At 42.0% G+C, this 21,767-nt stretch overlaps 1 protein-coding gene across 1 annotated transcript in view; it reads left to right on the forward strand.

Moving 5' to 3' along the window:
• Positions 1 to 14,823: 14,823 nt before the first annotated feature.
• Positions 14,824 to 21,767, forward strand: part of LOC311119729 (uncharacterized protein) — a 28,575-nt gene continuing 21,631 nt past the window's right edge. Inside the window, exon 1 of the mRNA XM_084194391.1 lies at positions 14,824 to 15,006. Coding sequence (XP_084050517.1) covers positions 14,859 to 15,006 — 148 coding nt within the window. The 5' untranslated portion in view covers positions 14,824 to 14,858. The remainder of the gene's footprint in view (positions 15,007 to 21,767) is intronic.

The following is a 21,767-nucleotide window of genomic DNA, read 5'->3' on the forward strand; positions in this document are numbered from 1 at the left end:
AAAGAAGTCTGGAGGAAACCTGGCACCATCCCTATAGTGAAGCATGGTGGTTGCAGCATCATGCTGTGGGGATGTTTTTCACCGGCAGGGACTGGGAGACTAGTCAGGATCGAGGGAAAGATGAACAGAGCAAAGTACAGAGAGATCCTTGATGAAAACCTGCTCGAGAGCGTTCAGGACCTCAGACTGGGGGCGAAGGTTCACCTTCCAACAGGACAATGACCCTAAGCACAGAGCCAAGACAACACAAGAGTGGCCTTGGGACAAGTCTCTGAATGTCCTTGAGTGGCCCAGCCAGAGCCCAGATATGAACCCGATTGAATGTCTCTGGTGAGTCCTGAAAATAGCTGTGCAGCGACACTCCACATCCAACCTGACAGAGCTTGAGAGGATCTGCAGAGAAGAATGGGAGAAACTCTACAAATACAGGTGTGCCAAGCTTGTAGCACCATACCCAAGAAGACTCAAGGCTGTAAAAGCTGCCAGAAATGTTTCAACAAAGTACTGAGTAAAGGATCGCAATACTTATGTGAATTTGATATTTCATTTTTTTATTTTAAATTAGCCAAAAAAATCTAAAAACCTGTTTTTGCTTTGTCATTATGGAGTTTGTGTGTAAATTGATGAGGGAAAAAAACAATTTAATCAATTTTAGAATAAGGCTGTAACGTAACAAAATGTGGAAAAATTCAAGGGGTCTGAATACTTTCCAAATGCACTGTATGTAGACTGAGTATTGCAACACCATAACACACAGTTATACAGACCCGTAAGTCAGCATTTCACTATTAGCATATGTTAGCACATACGAAGCATGTGACAAATAAAATGTGGATTGAAATACGTTCCTGTGCTCATTTTGGGTGCCTGAACTCTGCAATATGTTTAAGCCAATATTTTATAAGAGGTTCTGGAACTCAAGCAGTAGAAAATGTGAGGTGGAAGAAAGGAGAAGTGTGAGTAAACATCTCTGAATAACTCTTCTCACTTAGAGAAGTAACTCTACATGGCCATCGATGGTGTGCATGGCGAAATGTGTTAAACCACTAAGAGTATGAAGCGTTGCAGCAGTGTGAAGCGTTAGGCTAAACTTCTCTGCTGTGGGGGGAGAGAGAGAGGGAGATACAGAGAGAGACACAGCGAGGCAGATATGGAATGAGAGAGATGGAGAGAGAGAGAAAATATTAGTGAAAACCGTAGACATTTAGACCCCCCTCCCTCAGTCATGCTCTGTGATGTATGTGTGAATTCACAGGGTCCAATCTTTGCTGCATGGAAATATATTTTCACTTCAACGCTTTAATCAGATGGTAAAACTAATCTACACTGAGGTAAACTAAACTAATAGAAACTAAATATACAAACTAATCTAGACTGTGGAAAACAAACATGTTTTTCAGAAAATAAGGTTGGAGTCACGTGGTGGTGGTTAGTGTCATACTATTGGTTAGACAGTTTCCCCTTTAATGAGGTTGACAGTTAAAAATGTCTCTTACATTAGGCTGAGTCACACAGAGGCTCCAGCGGTGAAGTGAACAGACACAAACCTACAACTGAGATAACAGCAGACGTTACAACCGTAGAAGTTACAACAGTAGAAGTTACAACCGTAGAAGTTACAACTGTAGAAGTTACAACAGTAGAAGTTACAAGAGTAGAAGTTACAACAGTAGAAGTTACAAGAGTAGAAGTTACAACAGTAGAAGTTACAAGAGTAGAAGTTACAACAGTAGAAGTTACAACAGTAGAAGTTACAAGAGTAGAAGTTACAAGAGTAGAAGTTACAACAGTAGAAGTTACAAGAGTAGAAGTTACAACAGTAGAAGTTACAACAGTAGAAGTTACAAGAGTAGAAGTTACAAGAGTAGAAGTTACAAGAGTAAAAGTTACAACAGTAGAAGTTACAAGAGCAGAAGTTACAACAGTAGAAGTTACAAGAGTAGAAGTTACAAGAGTAGAAGTTACAAGAGTTGAAGTTACAACAGTAGAAGTTACAACAGTAGAAGTTACAAGAGTAGAAGTTACAACAGTAGAAGTTACAAGAGTAGAAGTTACAAGAGTAGAAGTTACAACAGTAGAAGTTACAAGAGTAGAAGTTACAACAGTAGAAGTTACAACAGTAGAAGTTACAAGAGTAGAAGTTACAAGAGTAGAAGTTACAACAGTAGAAGTTACAAGAGTAGAAGTTACAACAGTAGAAGTTACAACAGTAGAAGTTACAAGAGTAGAAGTTACAAGAGTAGAAGTTACAAGAGTAGAAGTTACAAGAGTAAAAGTTACAACAGTAGAAGTTACAAGAGCAGAAGTTACAACAGTAGAAGTTACAAGAGTAGAAGTTACAAGAGTAGAAGTTACAAGAGTAGAAGTTACAAGAGTAGAAGTTACAAGAGTAGAAGTTACAACAGTAGAAGTTACAAGAGTAGAAGTTACAACAGTAGAAGTTACAAGAGTAGAAGTTACAAGAGTAGAAGTTACAACAGTAGAAGTTACAACAGTAGAAGTTACAAGAGTAGAAGTTACAACAGTAGAAGTTACAAGAGTAGAAGTTACAACAGTAGAAGTTACAAGAGTAGAAGTTACAACAGTAGAAGTTACAACAGTAGAAGTTACAACAGTAGAAGTTACAAGAGTAGAAGTTACAAGAGTAGAAGTTACAACAGTAGAAGTTACAAGAGTAGAAGTTACAACAGTAGAAGTTACAAGAGTAGAAGTTACAACAGTAGAAGTTACAACAGTAGAAGTTACAACAGTAGAAGTTACAAGAGTAGAAGTTACAAGAGTAGAAGTTACAAGAGTAGAAGTTACAACAGTAGAAGTTACAAGAGTAGAAGTTACAACAGTAGAAGTTACAACAGTAGAAGTTACAAGAGTAGAAGTTACAAGAGTAGAAGTTACAACAGTAGAAGTTACAAGAGTAGAAGTTACAACAGTAGAAGTTACAAGAGTAGAAGTTACAACAGTAGAAGTTACAACAGTAGAAGTTACAAGAGTAGAAGTTACAACAGTAGAAGTTACAAGAGTAGAAGTTACAAGAGTAGAAGTTACAACAGTAGAAGTTACAAGAGTAGAAGTTACAACAGTAGAAGTTACAAGAGTAGAAGTTACAACAGTAGAAGTTACAACAGTAGAAGTTACAAGAGTAGAAGTTACAACAGTAGAAGTTACAAGAGTAGAAGTTACAAGAGTAGAAGTTACAACAGTAGAAGTTACAACAGTAGAAGTTACAAGAGTAGAAGTTAAAACAGTAGAAGTTACAAGAGTAGAAGTTACAAGAGTAGAAGTTACAAGAGTAGAAGTTACAACCGTAGAAGTTACAAGAGTAGAAGTTACAACAGTAGAAGATACAAGAGTAGAAGTTAAAACAGTAGAAGTTAAAACAGTAGAAGTTACAAGAGTAGAAGTTACAACAGTAGAAGTTACAACAGTAGAAGTTACAACAGTAGAAGTTACAAGAGTAGAAGTTACAAGAGTAGAAGTTACAACAGTAGAAGTTACAACAGTAGAAGTTACAAGAGTAGAAGTTACAACAGTAGAAGTTACAAGAGTAGAAGTTACAAGAGTAGAAGTTACAAGAGTAGAAGTTACAACAGTAGAAGTTACAAGAGTAGAAGTTACAACAGTAGAAGTTACAAGAGTAGAAATTACAAGAGAAGAAGTTACAAAATTAGAAGTTACAACCGTAGAAGTTACAACAGTAGAAGTTACTGGATTTGAGCACAAGTGTGTAAAGATGTCAGAGGCAAAGTATGAAAACAGAGATGGATTTAAAGGCAAAACACCTAATGAAATAAAGACCATGGATATTGATGATTGTATATACAGCAACGAAACACCCATCAAGCCCTGCAGGAAGGATGGAGTTGGTGATCAACCATCAGGTAACAGTTGATCCTGGTATAGTGCTTGATACTGACACATACGTATACCCCAACACACACACACACACAAACACACTACATATGCCCCCCCCCCCCACACACACACACACACAGACAGACACACACACCCAACACTCACCCCAACAAACACAACCTTTTTTTGCACTAACTTTCCTGCACTGACTCTATGCACACACACTGGACTCTACAAACACACTTACACACACTTACACTTACACTGACACCACACACACACACACCCAAAACAACGCCGGCGGAGGAGAGGTACTCGGAGCGGTCTTCTAGTCCGACTTAGGAGGCGTGCACACCACCCCACCGCTTCCAAGTATATTACTCGTTAATGTTCAGTCTCTGGATAATAAAGTTGACGAGCTCAGGGCAAGGGTTTCTTACCAAGAGACATCAGGGATTGTAACGTACTCTGTTTCACGGAAACATGGCTCTCTCGGGATATACTGTCTGAGTTGGTCCAGCCAGTTCGGTTCTCAGTTCATCGCGCAGACAGGAATAAATATCTCTCTGGGACGCAGAAGGGCGGAGGAGTTGGTTTATGATTAACGAATCATCGTGTAATTGTGATAACATACAAGAACTCAAGTCCTTTTGTTCACTCAATTTAGAATACCTCACAATCAAATGCCGAATATATTATCTCCCAAGATAATTTTATTTGGTTATAGTCACTGCCGTGTATTTTCCCCCTCAAGCCGATACCACGACGGCCCTCAAATAACTTCACTGGACTTTATGCAAACTGGAAACAACATATCCCGAGGCTGCATTTACTGTAGCTGGGGATTTTAACAAAGCAAATTTGAGGAAATGGCTGCCCAAGTTCTATCAAAATATCGACTGCAGTACTCGCGCTGCTAAAACACTCGACCATTGCTACTCCAACTTCCGGGATGCCTACAAGGCCCTCCCCCGCCCTCCTTTCGGCAAATCTGACCACGACTCCATTTTGCTCCTCCCTTCCTGTACGCAGAAACTCAAACAGGAAGTGCCCGTGCTAAGGACTAATCAACGCTGGTCTGACCAATCGGAATCCACGCTTCAAGATTGTTTTGATCACATGGACTGGGATATGTTCTGGGTAGCTTCAGAGAATAAATTTGACTAATATACTGATACGGTGACTGAGTTTATCAGGAAGTCTTGTGTGAATATTTGTATTCTGTACAAGCTTCCTTTTCACTCTGTCAATTAAGTTAGTATTGTGGAGTAACTATGTTGATCCATCTTCTGTTTTCTCTTTTTTATGTGTTTGAAATGCACTTCTTGACTGAGGCACCTTACAGATAATTGTATGTGTGGGGTACAGAGATGAGGTAGTCATTCAAAAATCATGTTAACCCTTAGCCTACAATGGTCGCGCCTCGCGGAAATCTAATTAACATAGTACAAAAATCCCCATCAAAATCCGTCAGTTTAAGAAAGAGATATGTTTTTTTGCACGGGCTGCGTCTCAATCCACTAAATCCACCGATATAAAAAAAATATATATATATATTTCACCTTTATTTAACCAGGTAAGCCAGTTGAGAACAAGTTCTCATTTACAACTGCGACCTGGCCAAGATAAAGCAAAGCAGTGCGATAAAAACAACAACACAGAGTTACATATGGGGTAAAACAAAACATAAAGTCAAAAATACAACAGAAAATATATATACAGTGTGTGCAAATGTAGCAAGTTATGGAGGTAAGGCAATAAATAGGCTATAGTGCAAAATAATTACAATTAGTATTAACACTGGAATGATAGATGTGCAAGAGATTATGTGCAAATAGAGATACTGGGGTACAAATGAGCAAAATAAATAACAATATAGGGATGAGGTAGTTGGGCAGGCTAATTTCAGATGGGCTGTGTACAGGTGCAGTGATCGGTAAGGTGCTCTGACAACTGATGCTTAAAGTTAGTGAGGGAGATAAGTGTCTCCAGCTTCAGAGATTTTTGCAATTTGTTCCAGTCATTGGCAGCAGAGAACTGGAAGGAATGGCGGCCAAAGGAGGTGTTGGCTTTGGGGATGACCAGTGAGATATACCTGCTGGAGCGCATACTACGGGTGGGTGTTGCTATGGTGACCAATGAGCTAAGATAAGGCGGGGATTTGCCTAGCAGTGATTTATAGATGGCCTGGAGCCAGTGGGTTTGGCGACGAATTTGTAGTGAGGACCAGCCAACAAGAGCGTACAGGTCACAGTGGTGGGTAGTATATGGGGCTTTGGAGACAAAACGGATGGCACTGTGATAGACTACATCCAATTTGCTGAGTAGCGTGTTGGAGGCTATTTTGTAAATGACATCGCCAAAGTCAAGGATCGGTAGGATAGTCAGTTTTACGAGGGCATGTTTGGCAGCATGAGTGAAGGAGGCTTTGTTGCGAAATAGGAAACCGATTCTAGATTTAACTTTGGATTGGAGATTCTTAATGTGAGTCTGGAAGGAGAGTTTACAGTCTAACCAGACACCTAGGTATTTGTAGTTGTCCACATACTCTAGGTCAGACCCGTCGAGAGTAGTGATTCTAGTCGGGTGGGCGGGTGCCAGCAGCGTTCGATTGAAGAGAATGCATTTAGTTTTACTAGTGTTTAAGAACAGTTGGAGGCTACTGAAGGAGTGTTGTATGGCATTGAAGCTCGTTTGGAGGTTTGTTAACACAGTGTCCAATGAAGGGCCAGATGTATACAAAATGGTGTCGTCTGCGTAGAGGTGGATCTGAGAGTCACCAGCAGCAAGAGCGACATCATTGATATACAGAGAGAATAGAGTCAGCCCAAGAATTGAACCCTGTGGCACCCCCATAGAGACTGCCATAGGTCCAGACAACAGGCCCTCCGATTTGACACATTGAACTCTATCTGAGAAGTAGTTGGTGAACCAGGCGAGGCAGTCATTTGAGAAACCAAGGCTATTTAGTCTGCCAATAAGAATGCGGTGGTTGACAGAGTCGAAAGCCTTGGCCAGGTCGATGAAGACATCTGCACAGTACTGTCTATTATCGATCGCGGTTATAATATCGTTTAGGACCTTGAGCGTGGCTGAAGTGCACCCATGACCAGCTTTCAAAAACTTTCGAAAGGCAGGGCAGGATGGATATGGGTCTGTAACAGTTTGGATCTAGAGTGTCACCTCCTTTGAAGAGGGGGATGACCGCGGCAGCTTTCCAATATCTAGGGATCTCAGACGTCACGAAAGAGAGGTTGTACAGGCTAGTAATAGGGGTTGCGACAATTTCGGCGGCTAGTTTTAGAAAGAAAGGGTCCAGATTGTCTAGCCCAGATGATTTGTAGGGGTCCAGATTTTGCAGCTCTTTCAGAACATCAGCTGTCTGGATTTGTGTGAAGGAGAAGCGGGGGGGAGCATGGGCAAGTTGCAGCGGAGGGTGCAGAGCTGGTGGCCGGGGTAGTGGTAGCCAGGTGGAAAGCATGGCCAGCCGTAGCAAAATGCTTGTTGAAATTCTCGATTATTGTAGATTTATCGGTGGTGATAGTGTTTCCTAGCCTCAGTGCAGTGGGCAGCTGGGTGGAAATACTCTTATTCTCCATGGACTTTACAGTGTCCCAAAACTTTTTGGAGTTAGTGCTACAGGATGCAAATTTCTGTTTGAAAAAGTTAGCCTTTGCTTTCCTAACTGCTTGTGTATATTGGTTCCTAACTTCCCTGAAAAGTTGCATATCGCGGGGGCTATTTGATGCTAATGCAGTACGCCACAGGATGTTTTTGTGCTGGTCAAGGGCAGTCAAGTCTGAGGAGAACCAGGGGCTATATCTGTTCTTAGTTCTGTATTTTTTGAATGGGGCATGTTTATTTAAGATTGAGAGGAAATTACTTTTAAAGAACAACCAGGCATCCTCTACTGACGGAATGAGATCTATATCCATCCAGGATACCTGGGCCAGGTCAATTAGGAAGGCCTGCTCGCTGTTTTAGGGAGCGTTTGAAAGTGATGAGGGGTGGTCGTTTGACCGCGGACCCGTTACGGACGCAGGCAATAAGGCAGTGATCGCTGAGATCCTGGTTGAAGACAGCGGAGGTGTATTTAGAGGGTAAGTTAGTCAGGATGATATCTATGAGGGTACCCATGTTTACGGATTTAGGGTTGTACCTGGTAGGTTCGTTGATAATTTGTGTGAGATTGAGGGCATCTAGTTTAGATTGTAGGTCTGTAGCAAGCGGCAACAGTGAGAGACTTATTTCTGGAAAGGTGGATTTATAGAAGTAGAAGCTCAAACTGTTTGGGCACAGACCTGGATAGTATGATAGAGCTCTGCAGGCTATCTCTACAGTAGATTGCAACTCCACCCCCTTTGGCAGTTCTATCTAGACGGAAAATGTTATAGTTGGGGATGGAAATTTCAGAATTTTTGGTGGCCTTCCTAAGCCAGGATTCAGACACTGCTAGAACATCAGGGTTGGCGGAGTGTGCTAACGCAGTGAATAACTCCAACTTAGGAAGGAGGCTTCTGATATTTACGTGCAGAACACCAAGGATTTTACGGTTACAGAAGTCAACAAATGATAGCTCCTGGGGAGTAGGAGTGATACTGGGGGCTGCAGGGCCTGGGTTAGCCTCTACATCACCAGAGGAACAGAGGAGGAGTAGACTAAGGATATGACTAAAGGCTTTAAGAACTGGTCTTCTAGTGCGTTGGGTACATAGAATAAAGGGGGCAGATTTCCGGGCGTTGTAGAAAAGATTCAGGGCATTATGTACAGACAAGGATATGGAAGGATATGAGTACAGTTGAGGTAAACCTAAGCGTTGGGTAACAATGAAAGAGATAGCATCACTGGAGGCACCGATTGAGCCGGTCTCGGCGTGTATGGGGGGTGGAACAAAGGAATTATTTGAGGCAGTTTGAGAGGGACTTGGGGTTCTACAGTGAAATTGTATAATAAGAACTAACCCAAACAGCAATAGGCAATGCATATTGACATGGGAAAGAGGCATAAATCAATCACAGGTGTTATTAGAGAGAGCTAAGACAACAACTGGTAATAGCGATAAAGTTTGGGCTGAGGCTAAACAGAATAAACAGGACAGGGTACCGTGTAAAGGAACAGTCCAGCAGGCAACAGCTGTGCAGCTGAGTGATCATAAGGTCCAGTGAACAGCAATATGTGAGTCCGAGAGCAGTTCAAATTGGTGCTTCAGCACAGCTAGCAGGAAGCACAGTTGTAGTTTGCGTGTGCTAGCGGGCCGGGGCTAGCAGATGGATCTTCATGGTCGTCGCAACGGGAAGCCTGTTGAAACCACATCAGACGATTTCGTCGGCAAACCAGTCGTGTTGGATCGGCGGGGCTCAGTGTCAACACTAGGAGGTCCCGTCCGGTTGACAGAGAGGTAGATAGCCGGGAGATGGGCCTGAGGCTAGCTCAAGGCTAACTGGTGCTTGCTATGGGGCAATGGTAATTAGCCAACAACAAGTTGTAGCTAGCTGGTTGCGATGATCCGGCGCTAGGGACCAGTGATTCCGGCAGAAAGTCCGATATGCTCTGGGTCGATTGCACGCTGTGCAGACTGGCCGACGAATTGTCCAGGCTAGAGCTAGAGCTGGCTGGTGGATAGTGTAGGCCACGGACAGTGGTGAAGACGCTAACGGTGACTAATAGCAAGTAGCCATTCAGTTGCAGCTAGACTAGTTTCAGCTTAAGGTTCTTGATGAAAGTTATAAAGAAATAATAGAATCCTTTCCACGTTGGGTGAGGCGGGTTGCAGGAAAGTATATTTAGTTAAAGAATGAAAAGTAAAATTGAGAAATATATACAAAATAGACAAAAAAACAAGAAACTGGATATTTACACTAGGACACAGAATAAAAAATATCGCCCTTCCGCATTTGCGGTGGAAGGTGGAAGAGCTGGAGCGGTGTTTGACAGACCATGAGACATCCTGAAAATCGGTCTTCTCACAAAATCGTATGTAGCGTCCGAACGGTTTGGCCTACAAACAATTAAAACCACTCTATTGAAAGATGAGACTCTCACAAACGTGATGGGGTTCTCAATTTAGGACGTCCACAAGCCTCACAAGACTCTGAAGGTCCAAGATATCAGTTTTAAAAAGTGTATGGAAGTATATATGGAGATAGTTTAGTGCATGAAATAAGGGGATAAATACATGTAAAAAATATACATAAAATGTTTCCTAATCTTTCTTATTTTTCTCAGACACTTCAGCACAAACTTCCTTTAGAATTGTTTGGGGAGTATCTGTTGTTCCATGTAGTGGTCCTCTGTAGCTCAGCTGGTAGAGCACGGCGCTTGAAACGCAAAGGTAGTGGGTTCGATCCCCGGGACCACCCATACACAAAAATGTATGCACGCATGATTGTAAGTCGCTTTGGATAAACGCGTCTGCTAAATGGCATAATTAAATTATAATTTAGTGAATCTGTTATTCAATGTGTTTATTTTGGCTAATAGCAGTAATGACAAATTCAATGTTTCATCCAAGATTTTAAAAAAATCAAATATCTAAATAATCCTTGGTATAACCATCTTAAAACAATTCCATATGTTAGCTTTTTCCACATTTTATTACATTTCAATGTTATTCTAAAATTAATTACGTCCCCCCCACCCCCACACATCAATCTACACACAATACCCCATAATGACAAAGCGAAAACAGGTTTTTAGACATTTTTGCAAATGTATACAAAGAAACAGAAATACCTTTTTTACATAAGTATTCAGACCCTTTGCTATGAGACTCGAAGTTGAGCTTAGGTGCATCCTGTTTCCATTGAGCAACCTTGAGATGTTTCTACAACTTGATTGGAGTGCACCTGTGGTAAATTCAATTGATTGGACATGATTTGGAAAGGCACACACCTGACTATATAAGGTCCCACGGATGACAATGCGTGGCAGAGCAAAAACCAAGCCATGAGGTCGAAGGAATTGCCCATAGAGCCCCGAGACAGGATTGTGTTGAGGCACAGATCTGGGGAATTGTACCAAAAAACTTCTGCAGCATTGAAGGTTCCCAAGAACACAGTGGCCTCCATCATTCTTAAATGGAAGAAGTTTGGAACCACCAAGACTCTTCCTAGAGCTAGCTTCCTGGCAAAACTGAGCAATCTGGGAGAAGTGCCTTAGTCAGGGAGGTGACCAAAAACCCGATGGTCACTCTGAAAGAGCTAAAGAGTTCCTCTGTGGAGATGGGAGAACCTTCCAGAAGGACAACCATCTCTGCAGCACTCCACCAATCAGACCTTTTTGGTAAAGTGGCCAGACTGATGCCACTCCTCAGTAAAAGGCACATGACAGCCCGCTTGGAGTTTGACAAAAAGGCACCTAAAGACTCTCAGACTATGAGAAACAAGTCTGGAGGAAACCTGGCACCATCCCTATAGTGAAGCATGGTGGTTGCAGCATCATGCTGTGGGGATGTTTTTCAGCGGCAGGGACTGGGAGACTAGTCAGGATCGAGGGAAAGATGAACAGAGCAAAGTACAGAGAGATCCTTGATGAAAACCTGCTCGAGAGCGTTCAGGACCTCAGACTGGGGTGAAGGTTCACCTTCCAACAGGACAATGACCCTAAGCACAGAGCCAAGACAACACAAGAGTGGCCTTGGGACAAGTCTCTGAATGTCCTTGAGTGGCCCAGCCAGAGCCCAGATTTGAACCCGATTTGAATGTCTCTGGAGAGACCTGAAAATAGCTGTGCAGTGACACTCCACATCCAACCTGACAGAGCTTGAGAGGATCTGCAGCGAAGAATGGGAGAAACTCCCCAAATACAGGTGTGCCAAGCTTGTAGCACCATACCCAAGAAGACTCAAGGCTGTAAAAGCTGCCAGAAATGTTTTAACAAAGTACTGAGTAAAGGATCTCAATATTTATGTAAATGTGATATTTCTTTTTTTTAAATGTTAAATTAGCCAAAAAAATCTAAAAAAAACAGTTTTTGCTTTGTCATTATGGAGTTTGTGTGTAAATTGATGAGGGAAAAAAACAATTTAATCAATTTTAGAATAAGGCTGTAACGTAACAAAATGTGGAAAAAGTCAAGGGGTCTGAATACTTTCCAAATGCACTGTATGTAGACTGAGTATTGCAACACCATAACACACAGTTAAACAGACCCGTAAGTCAGCATTTCACTATTAGCATATGTTAGTACATACAGTGGGGAAAAAAGGTATTTAGTCAGCCACCAATTGTGCAAGTTCTCCCACTTAAAAAGATGAGAGAGACCTGTAATTTTCATCATAGGTACATGTCATCTATGACAGACAAATTGAGGGAAAGAAATCCAGAAAATCACATTGTAGGATTTTTTATGAATTTATTTGCAAATTATGGTGGAAAATAAGTATTTGGTCACCTATAAACAAGCAAGATTTCTGGCTCTCACAGACCTGTAACTTCTTCTTTAAGAGGCTCCTCTGTCCTCCACTCGTTACCTGTATTAATGGCACCTGTATGAACTTGTTATCAGTATAAAAGACACCTGTCCACAACCTCAAACAGTCACACTCCAAACTCCACTATGGCCAAGACCAAAGAGCTGTCAAAGGACACCAGAAACAAAATTGTAGACATGCACCAGGCTGGGAAGACTGAATCTGCAATAGGTAAGCAGCTTGGTTTGAAGAAATCAACTGTGGGAGCAATTATTAGGAAATGAAAGACATACGAGACCACTGATAATCTCCCTCGATCTGGGGCTCCACGCAAGATCTCACCCCGTGGGGTCAAAATGATCACAAGAACGGTGAGCAAAAATCCCAGAACCACACGGGGGGACCTAGTGAATGACCTGCAGAGAGCTGGGACCAAAGTAACAAAGCCTACCATCAGTAACACACTACGCCGCCAGGGACTGAAATCCTGCAGTGCCAGACGTGTCCCCCTGCTTAAGCCAGTACATGTCCAGGCCCGTCTGAAGTTTGCTAGAGTGCATTTGGATGATCCAGAAGAGGATTGGGAGAATGTCATATGGTCAGATGAAACCAAAATATAACTTTTTGGTAAAAACTCAACTCGTCGTGTTTGGAGGACAAAGAATGCTGAGTTGCATCCAAAGAACACCATACCTACTGTGAAGGATGGGGGTGGAAACATCATGCTTTGGGGCTGTTTTTCTTCAAAGGGACCAGGACGACTGATCCGTGTAAAGGAAAGAATGAATGGGGCCATGTATCGTGAGATTTTGAGTGAAAACCTCCTTCCATCAGCAAGGACATTGAAGATGAAACGTGGCTGGGTCTTTCAGCATGACAATGATCCCAAACACACCGCCCGGGCAACGAAGTAGTGGCTTCGTAAGAAGCATTTCAAGGAGTGGAGTGGCCTAGCCAGTCTCCAGATCTCAACCCCAATGAAAATCTTTGGAGGGAGTTGAAAGTCTGTGTTGCCCAGCGACAGCCCCAAAACATCACTGCTCTAGAGGAGATCTGCATGGAGGAATGGGCCAAAATACCAGCAACAGTGTGTGAAAACCTTGTGAAGACTTACAGAAAACGTTTGACCCGTGTCATTGCCAACAAAGGGTATATAACAAAGTATTGAGAAACTTTTGTTATTGACCAAATACTTATTTTCCAACATAATTTGCAAATAAATTCATTAAAAATCCTACAATGTGATTTTCTGGATTTCTTTTTCTCATTTTGTCTGTCATAGTTGACGTGTACCTATGATGAAAATTACAGGCCTCTCTCATCTTTTTAAGTGGGAGAACTTGCACAATTGGTGGCTGACTAAATACTTTTTTTCCCCACTGTACGAAGCATGTGACAAATAAAATGTGGATTTAAATACGTTCCTGTGCCCATTTTGGGTGCCTGAACTCTGCAATATGTTTAAGCCAATATTTTATAAGAGGTTCTGGAATTCAAGCAGTAGAAAATGTGAGGTGGAAGAAAGGAGAAATGTGAGTAAACATCTCTGAATACCTCTTCTCACTTAGAGAAGTAACTCTACATGGCCATCGATGGTGTGCATGGCGAAATGTGTTAAACCACTAAGAGTATGAAGCGTTGCAGCAGTGTGAAGCGTTAGGCTAAACTTCTCTGCTGTGGGGGGAGAGAGAGAGGGAGATACAGAGAGAGACACAGCGAGGCAGATATGGAATGAGAGAGATGGAGAGAGAGAGAAAATATTAGTGAAAACCGTAGACATTTAGACCCCCCTCCCTCAGTCATGCTCTGTGATGTATGTGTGAATTCACAGGGTCCAATCTTTGCTGCATGGAAATATATTTTCACTTCAACGCTTTAATCAGATGGTAAAACTAATCTACACTGAGGTAAACTAAACTAATAGAAACTAAATATACAAACTAATCTAGACTGTGGAAAACAAACATGTTTTTCAGAAAATAAGGTTGGAGTCACGTGGTGGTGGTTAGTGTCATACTATTGGTTAGACAGTTTCCCCTTTAATGAGGTTGACAGTTAAACATGTCTCTTACATTAGGCTGAGTCACACAGAGGCTCCAGCGGTGAAGTGAGGAGACACAAACCTACAACTGAGATAACAGCAGACGTTACAACCGTAGAAGTTACAACAGTAGAAGTTACAACAGTAGAAGTTACAACAGTAGAAGTTACAACAGTAGAAGTTACAACAGTAGAAGTTACAAGAGTAGAAGTTACAACAGTAGAAGTTACAAGAGTAGAAGTTACAACAGTAGAAGTTACAAGAGTAGAAGTTACAACAGTAGAAGTTACAAGAGTAGAAGTTACAACAGTAGAAGTTACAAGAGTAGTAGTTACAAGAGTAGAAGTTACAACAGTAGAAGTTACAAGAGTAGAAGTTACAACAGTAGAAGTTACAAGAGTAGAAGTTACAACAGTACAAGTTACAAAGGTAGAAGTTACAACAGTAGAAGTTACAAGAGTAGAAATTACAAGAGAAGAAGTTACAAAATTAGAAGTTACAACCGTAGAAGTTACAACAGTAGAAGTTACTGGATTTGAGCACAAGTGTGTAAAGATGTCAGAGGCAAAGTATGAAAACAGAGATGGATTTAAAGGCAAAACACCTAATGAAATAAAGACCATGGATATTGATGATAGTATATTCAGCAACGAAACACCCATCAAGCCCTGCAGGAAGGATGGAGTTGGTGATCAACCATCAGGTAACAGTTTATCCTGGTATAGTGCTTGATACTGACACATACGTATACCCCAACACACACACACACACACACACACACACACACACACACACACACACACACACACACACACACACACACACACACACACACACACACACTACATATGCCCCCCCCCCCACATACACACACACACAGACAGACACACACACCCAAACACTCACCCCAACAAACACAACCTTTTTTTGCACTAACTTTCCTGCACTGACTCTATGCACACACACTGGACTCTACAAACACACTTACACACACTTACACTGACACCACACACACACACACCCAAAACAACGCCGGCGGAGGAGAGGTACTCGGAGCGGTCTTCTAGTCCGACTTAGGAGGCGTGCACACCACCCCACCGCTTCCAAGTATATTACTCGTTAATGTTCAGTCTCTGGATAATAAAGTTGACGAGCTCAGGGCAAGGGTTTCTTACCAAGAGACATCAGGGATTGTAACGTACTCTGTTTTACGGAAACATGGCTCTCTCGGGATATACTGTCTGAGTTGGTCCAGCCAGTTGGGTTCTCAGTTCATCGCGCAGACAGGAATAAATATCTCTCTGGGACGCAGAAGGGCGGAGGAGTTGGTTTATGATTAACGAATCATCGTGTAATTGTGATAACATACAAGAACTCAAGTCCTTTTGTTCACCCAATTTAGAATAACTCACAATCAAATGCCGAATATATTATCTCCCAAGATAATTTTATTCGGTTATAGTCACTGCCGTGTATTTTCCCCCTCAAGCCGATACCACGACGGCCCTCAAATAACTTCACTGGACTTTATGTAAACTGGAAACAACATATCCTGAGGCTGCATTTACTGTAGCTGGGGATTTTAACAAAGCAAATTTGAGGAAATGGCTGCCCAAGTTCTATCAAAATATCGACTGCAGTACTCGCGCTGCTAAAACACTCGACCATTGCTACTCCAACTTCCGGGATGCCTACAAGGCCCTCCCCCGCCCTCCTTTCGGCAAATCTGACCACGACTCCATTTTGCTCCTCCCTTCCTATTCGCAGAAACTCAAACAGGAAGTGCCCGTGCTAAGGACTAATCAACGCAGACCAATCGGAATCCACACTTCAAGATTGTTTTGATCACGTGGACTGGGATATGTTCTGGGTAGCTTCAGAGAATAATTTTGACTAATATACTGATACGGTGACTGAGTTTATCAGGAAGTCTTGTGTGAATATTTGTATTCTGTACAAGCTTCCTTTTCACTCTGTCAATTAAGTTAGTATTGTGGAGTAACTATGTTGATCCATCTTCTGTTTTCTGTTTTTTATGTGTTTGAAATGCACTTCTTGACTGAGGCACCTTACAGATAATTGTATGTGTGGGGTACAGAGATGAGGTAGTCATTCAAAAATCATGTTAACCCTTAGCCTACAATGGTCGCGCCTCACGGAAATCTAATTAACATAATACAAAAATCCCCATCAAAATCCGTCAGTTTAAGAAAGAGATCTTCCGCATCTGCGGTGGAAGGTGGAAGAGATGGAGCGGTGTTTGACAGACCATGAGACATCCTGAAAATCGGTCTTCTCACAAAATCGTATGTAGCGTCCGAACGGTTTGGCCTACAAACTATTAAAACCACTCTATTGAAAGAGGAGACTCTCACAAACGTGATGGGGTTCTCCATTTAGGACGTCCACAAGCCTCACAAGACTCTGAAGGTCCAAGATATCAGTTTAAAAAAGTGTATGGAAGTATATATGGAGATAGTTTAGTGCATGAAATAAGGGGATAAATACATGTAAAAAATATACATAAAATGTTTCCTAATCTTTCTTATTTTTCTCAGACACTTCAGCACAAACTTCATTTAGAATTGTTTGGGGAGTTTGTTTCATCCAAGATTTTTAAAAATCAAATAGCTAAATAATCCTTGGTATGATCATCTTAAAACATTTCCATATGTTAGCTTTTTCCACATTTTATTACATTTCAATGTTATTCTAAAATTGATTACGTTCCCCCCCCGCCACCCCAACCCCCCCCCCCCCCACATCAATTTACACACAATACCCCATAATGACAAAGCGAAAACAGGTTTTTAGACATTTTTGCAAATGTATACAAAGAAACAGAAATACCTTTTTTACATAAGTATTCAGACCCTTTGCTATGAGACTCGAAGTTGAGCTTAGGTGCATCCTGTTTCCATTGAGCAACCTTGAGAAGTTTCTACAACTTGATTGGAGTGCACCTGTGGTAAATTCAATTGATTGGACATGATTTGGAAAGGCACACACCTGACTATATAAGGTCCCACGGATGACAATGCGTGGCAGAGCAAAAACCAAGCCATGAGGTCGAAGGAACTGTCCATAGAGCCCCGAGACAGGATTGTGTTGAGGCACAGATCTGGGGAATTGTACCAAAAAACTTCTGCAGCATTGAAGGTTCCCAAGAACACAGTGGCCTCCATCATTCTTAAATGGAAGAAGTTTGGAACCACTAAGACTCTTAGAGCTAGCTTCCTGGCAAAACTGAGCAATCTGGGAGAAGTGCCTTAGTCAGGGAGGTGACCAAAAACCAGATGGTCACTCTGAAAGAGCTAAAGAGTTCCTCTGTGGAGATGGGAGAACCTTCCAGAAGGACAACCATCTCTGCAGCATTCCACCAATCAGACCTTTTTGGTAAAGTGGCCAGACTGATGCCACTCCTCAGTTAAAGGCACATGACAGCCCGCTTGGAGCTTGCCAAAACGCACCTAAAGACTCTCAGACCATGAGAAAGAAGTCTGGAGGAAACCTGGCACCATCCCTATATTGAAGCTTGGTGGTTGCAGCATCATGCTGTGGGGATGTTTTTCAAGGGGCAGAGACTGGGAGACTAGTCAGGATCGAGGGAAAGATGAACAGAGCAAAGTACAGAGAGATCCTTGATGAAAACCTGCTCGAGAGCGTTCAGGACCTAAGACTGGGGGCGAAGGTTCACCTTCCAACAGGACAATGACCCTAAGCACAGAGCCAAGACAACACAAGAGTGGCCTTGGGACAAGTCTCTGAATGTCCTTGAGTGGCCCAGCCAGAGCCCAGATATGAACCCGATTGAATGTCTCTTGTGAGTCCTGAAAATAGCTGTGCAGTGACACTCCACATCCAACCTGACAGAGCTTGAGAGGATCTGCAGAGAAGAATGGGAGAAACTCCCCAAATACAGGTGTGCCAAGCTTGTAGCACCATACCCAAGAAGACTCAAGGCTGTAAAAGCTGCCAGAAATGTTTCAACAAAGTACTGAGTAAAGGATCTCAATACTTATGTGAATTTGATATTTCATTTTTTTATTTTAAATTAGCCAAAAAAATATAAAAAACTGTTTTTGCTTTGTCATTATGGAGTTTGTGTGTAAATTGATGAGGGAAAAAAACAATTTAATCAATTTTAGAATAAGGCTGTAACGTAACAAAATGTGGAAAAGGTCAAGGGGTCTGAATACTTTCCAAATGCACTGTATGTAGACTGAGTATTGCAACACCATAACACACAGTTATACAGACCCGTAAGTCAGCATTTCACTATTAGCATATGTTAGCACATACGAAGCATGTGACAAATAAAATGTGGATTGAAATACGTTCCTGTGCTCATTTTGGGTGCCTGAACTCTGCAATATGTTTAAGCCAATATTTTATAAGAGGTTCTGGAATTCAAGCAGTAGAAAATGTGAGGTGGAAGAAAGGAGAAATGTGAGTAAACATCTCTGAATAACTCTTCTCACTTAGAGAAGTAACTCTACATGGCCATCGATGGTGTGCATGGCGAAATGTGTTAAACCACTAAGAGTATGAAGCGTTGCAGCAGTGTGAAGCATTAGGCTAAACTTCTCTGCTGTGGGGGGAGAGAGAGGGAGATACAGAGAGAGACACAGCGAGGCAGATATGGAATGAGAGAGATGGAGAGAGAGAGAAAATATTTGTGAAAACCGTAGACATTTAGACCCCCCTCCCTCAGTCATGCTCTGTGATGTATGTGTGAATTCACAGGGTCCAATCTTTGCTGCATGGAAATATATTTAGTGAGCTGACACAAACCTACAACTGAGATAACAGCAGACGTTACAACCGTAGAAGTTACAACAGCAGAAGTTGCAACAATAGAAGTTACAAGAGTAGAAGTTACAAGAGTAGAAGTTACAAGAGTAGAAGTTACAAGATATGGGATATACTGTTACGGGATATACTGATATGGGATATACTGTTACGGGATATACTGTCTGAGTTGGTCCAGCCAGTTGGGTTCTCAGTTCATCGCGCAGACAGGAATAAATATCTCTCTGGGACGCAGAAGGGCGGAGGAGTTGGTTTATGATTAACGAATCATGGTGTAATTGTGATAACATACAAGAACTCAAGTCCTTTTGTTCACCCAATTTAGAATACCTCACAATCAAATGCCGAATATATTATCTCCCAAGATAATTTTATTCGGTTATAGTCACTGCCGTGTATTTCCCCCCTCAAGCCGATACCGCGACGGCCCTCAAATAACTTAACTGGACTCTATGCACACTGGAAACAACATATCCTGAGGCTGCATTTACTGTAGCTGGGGATTTTAACAAAGCAAATTTGAGGAAATGGCTGCCCAAGTTCTATCAAAATATTGACTGCAGTACTCGCGCTGCTAAAACACTCGACCATTGCTACTCCAACTTCCGGGATGCCTACAAGGCCCTCCCCTGCCCTCCTTTCGGCAAATCTGACCACGACTCCATTTTGCTCCTCCCTTCCTATACGCAGAAACTCAAACAGGAAGTGCCCGTGCTAAGGACTAATCAACGCTGGTCTGACCAATCGGAATCCACGCTTCAAGATTGTTTTGATCACGTGGACTGGGATATGTTCTGGGTAGCTTCAGAGAATAATTTTGACTAATATACTGATACGGTGACTGAGTTTATCAGGAAGTCTTGTGTGAATATTTGTATTCTGTACAAGCTTCCTTTTCACTCTGTCAATTAAGTTAGTATTGTGGAGTAACTATGTTGATCCATCTTCTGTTTTCTGTTTTTTATGTGTTTGAAATGCACTTCTTGACTGAGGCACCTTACAGATAATTGTATGTGTGGGGTACAGAGATGAGGTAGTCATTCAAAAATCATGTTAACCCTTAGCCTACAATGGTCGCGCCTCGCGGAAATCTAATTAACATAATACTAAAATCCCCATCAAAATCTGTCAGTTTAAGAAAGAGATATGTTTTTTTGCACGGGCTGCGTCTCAATCCACAACATCCACCGATATAAAAAAAAAAAAAAATTATTTAACCTTTATTTAACCAGGTAAGCCAGTTGAGAACAAGTTCTCATTTACAACTGCGACCTGGCCAAGATAAAGCAAAGCAGTGCGATAAAAACAACAACACAGAGATACATATGGGGTAAAACAAAACATAAAGTCAAAAATACAACAGAAAATATATATACAGTGTGTGCAAATGTAGCAAGTTATGGAGGTAAGGCAATAAATAGGCTATAGTGCAAAATAATTACAATTAGTATTAACACTGGAATGATAGATGTGCAAGAGATGATGTGCAAATAGAGATACTGGGGTACAAATTAGCAAAATAAATAACAATATAGGGATGAGGTAGTTGGGCGGGCTAATTTCAGATGGGCTGTGTACAGGTGCAGTGATCGGTAAGGTGCTCTGACAACTGATGCTTAAAGTTAGTGAGGGAGATAAGTGTCTCCAGCTTCAGCTTGCAATTTGTTCCAGTCATTGGCAGCAGAGAACTGGAAGGAATGGTGGCCAAAGGAGGTGTTGGCTTTGGGGATGACTAGTGAGATATACCTGCTGGAGCGCATACTACGGGTGGGTGTTGCTATGGTGACCAATGAGCTAAGATAAGGCGGGGATTTGCCTAGCAGTGATTTATAGATGGCCTGGAGCCAGTGGGTTTGGCGACGAATATGTAGTGAGGACCAGCCAACAAGAGCGTACAGGTCACAGTGGTGGGTAGTATATGGGGCTTTGGAGACAAAACGGATGGCACTGTGATAGACTACATCCAGTTTGCTGAGTAGCGTGTTGGAGGCTATTTTGTAAATGACATCGCCAAAGTCAAGGATCGGTAGGATAGTCAGTTTTACGAGGGCATGTTTGGCAGCATGAGTGAAGGAGGCTTTGTTGCGAAATAGGAAACCGATTCTAGATTTAACTTTGGATTGGAGATTCTTAATGTGAGTCTGGAAGGAGAGTTTACAGTCTAACCAGACACCTAGGTATTTGTAGTTGTCCACATACTCTAGGTCAGACCCGTCAAGAGTAGTGATTCTAGTCGGGTGGGCGGGTGCCAGCAGCGTTCGATTGAAGAGCATGCATTTAGTTTTACTAGTGTTTAAGAACAGTTGGAGGCTACTGAAGGAGTGTTGTATGGCATTGAAGCTCGTTTGGAGGTTTGTTAACACAGTGACCAATGAAGGGCCAGATGTATACAAAATGGTGTCGTCTGCGTAGAGGTGGATCTGAGAGTCACCAGCAGCAAGAGCGACATCATTGATATACACAGAGAATAGAGTCAGCCCAAGAATTGAACCCTGTGGCACCCCCATAGAGACTGCCATAGGTCCAGACAACAGGCCCTCCGATTTGACACATTGAACTCTATCTGAGAAGTAGTTGGTGAACCAGGCGAGGCAGTCATTTGAGAAACCAAGGCTATTTAGTCTGCCAATAAGAATGTGGTGGTTGACAGAG

This window comes from Coregonus lavaretus (assembly GCF_964263955.1).
Source record: "Coregonus lavaretus genome assembly, contig: HAP1_SCAFFOLD_336, whole genome shotgun sequence".
NCBI lineage: Eukaryota > Metazoa > Chordata > Actinopteri > Salmoniformes > Salmonidae > Coregonus > Coregonus lavaretus.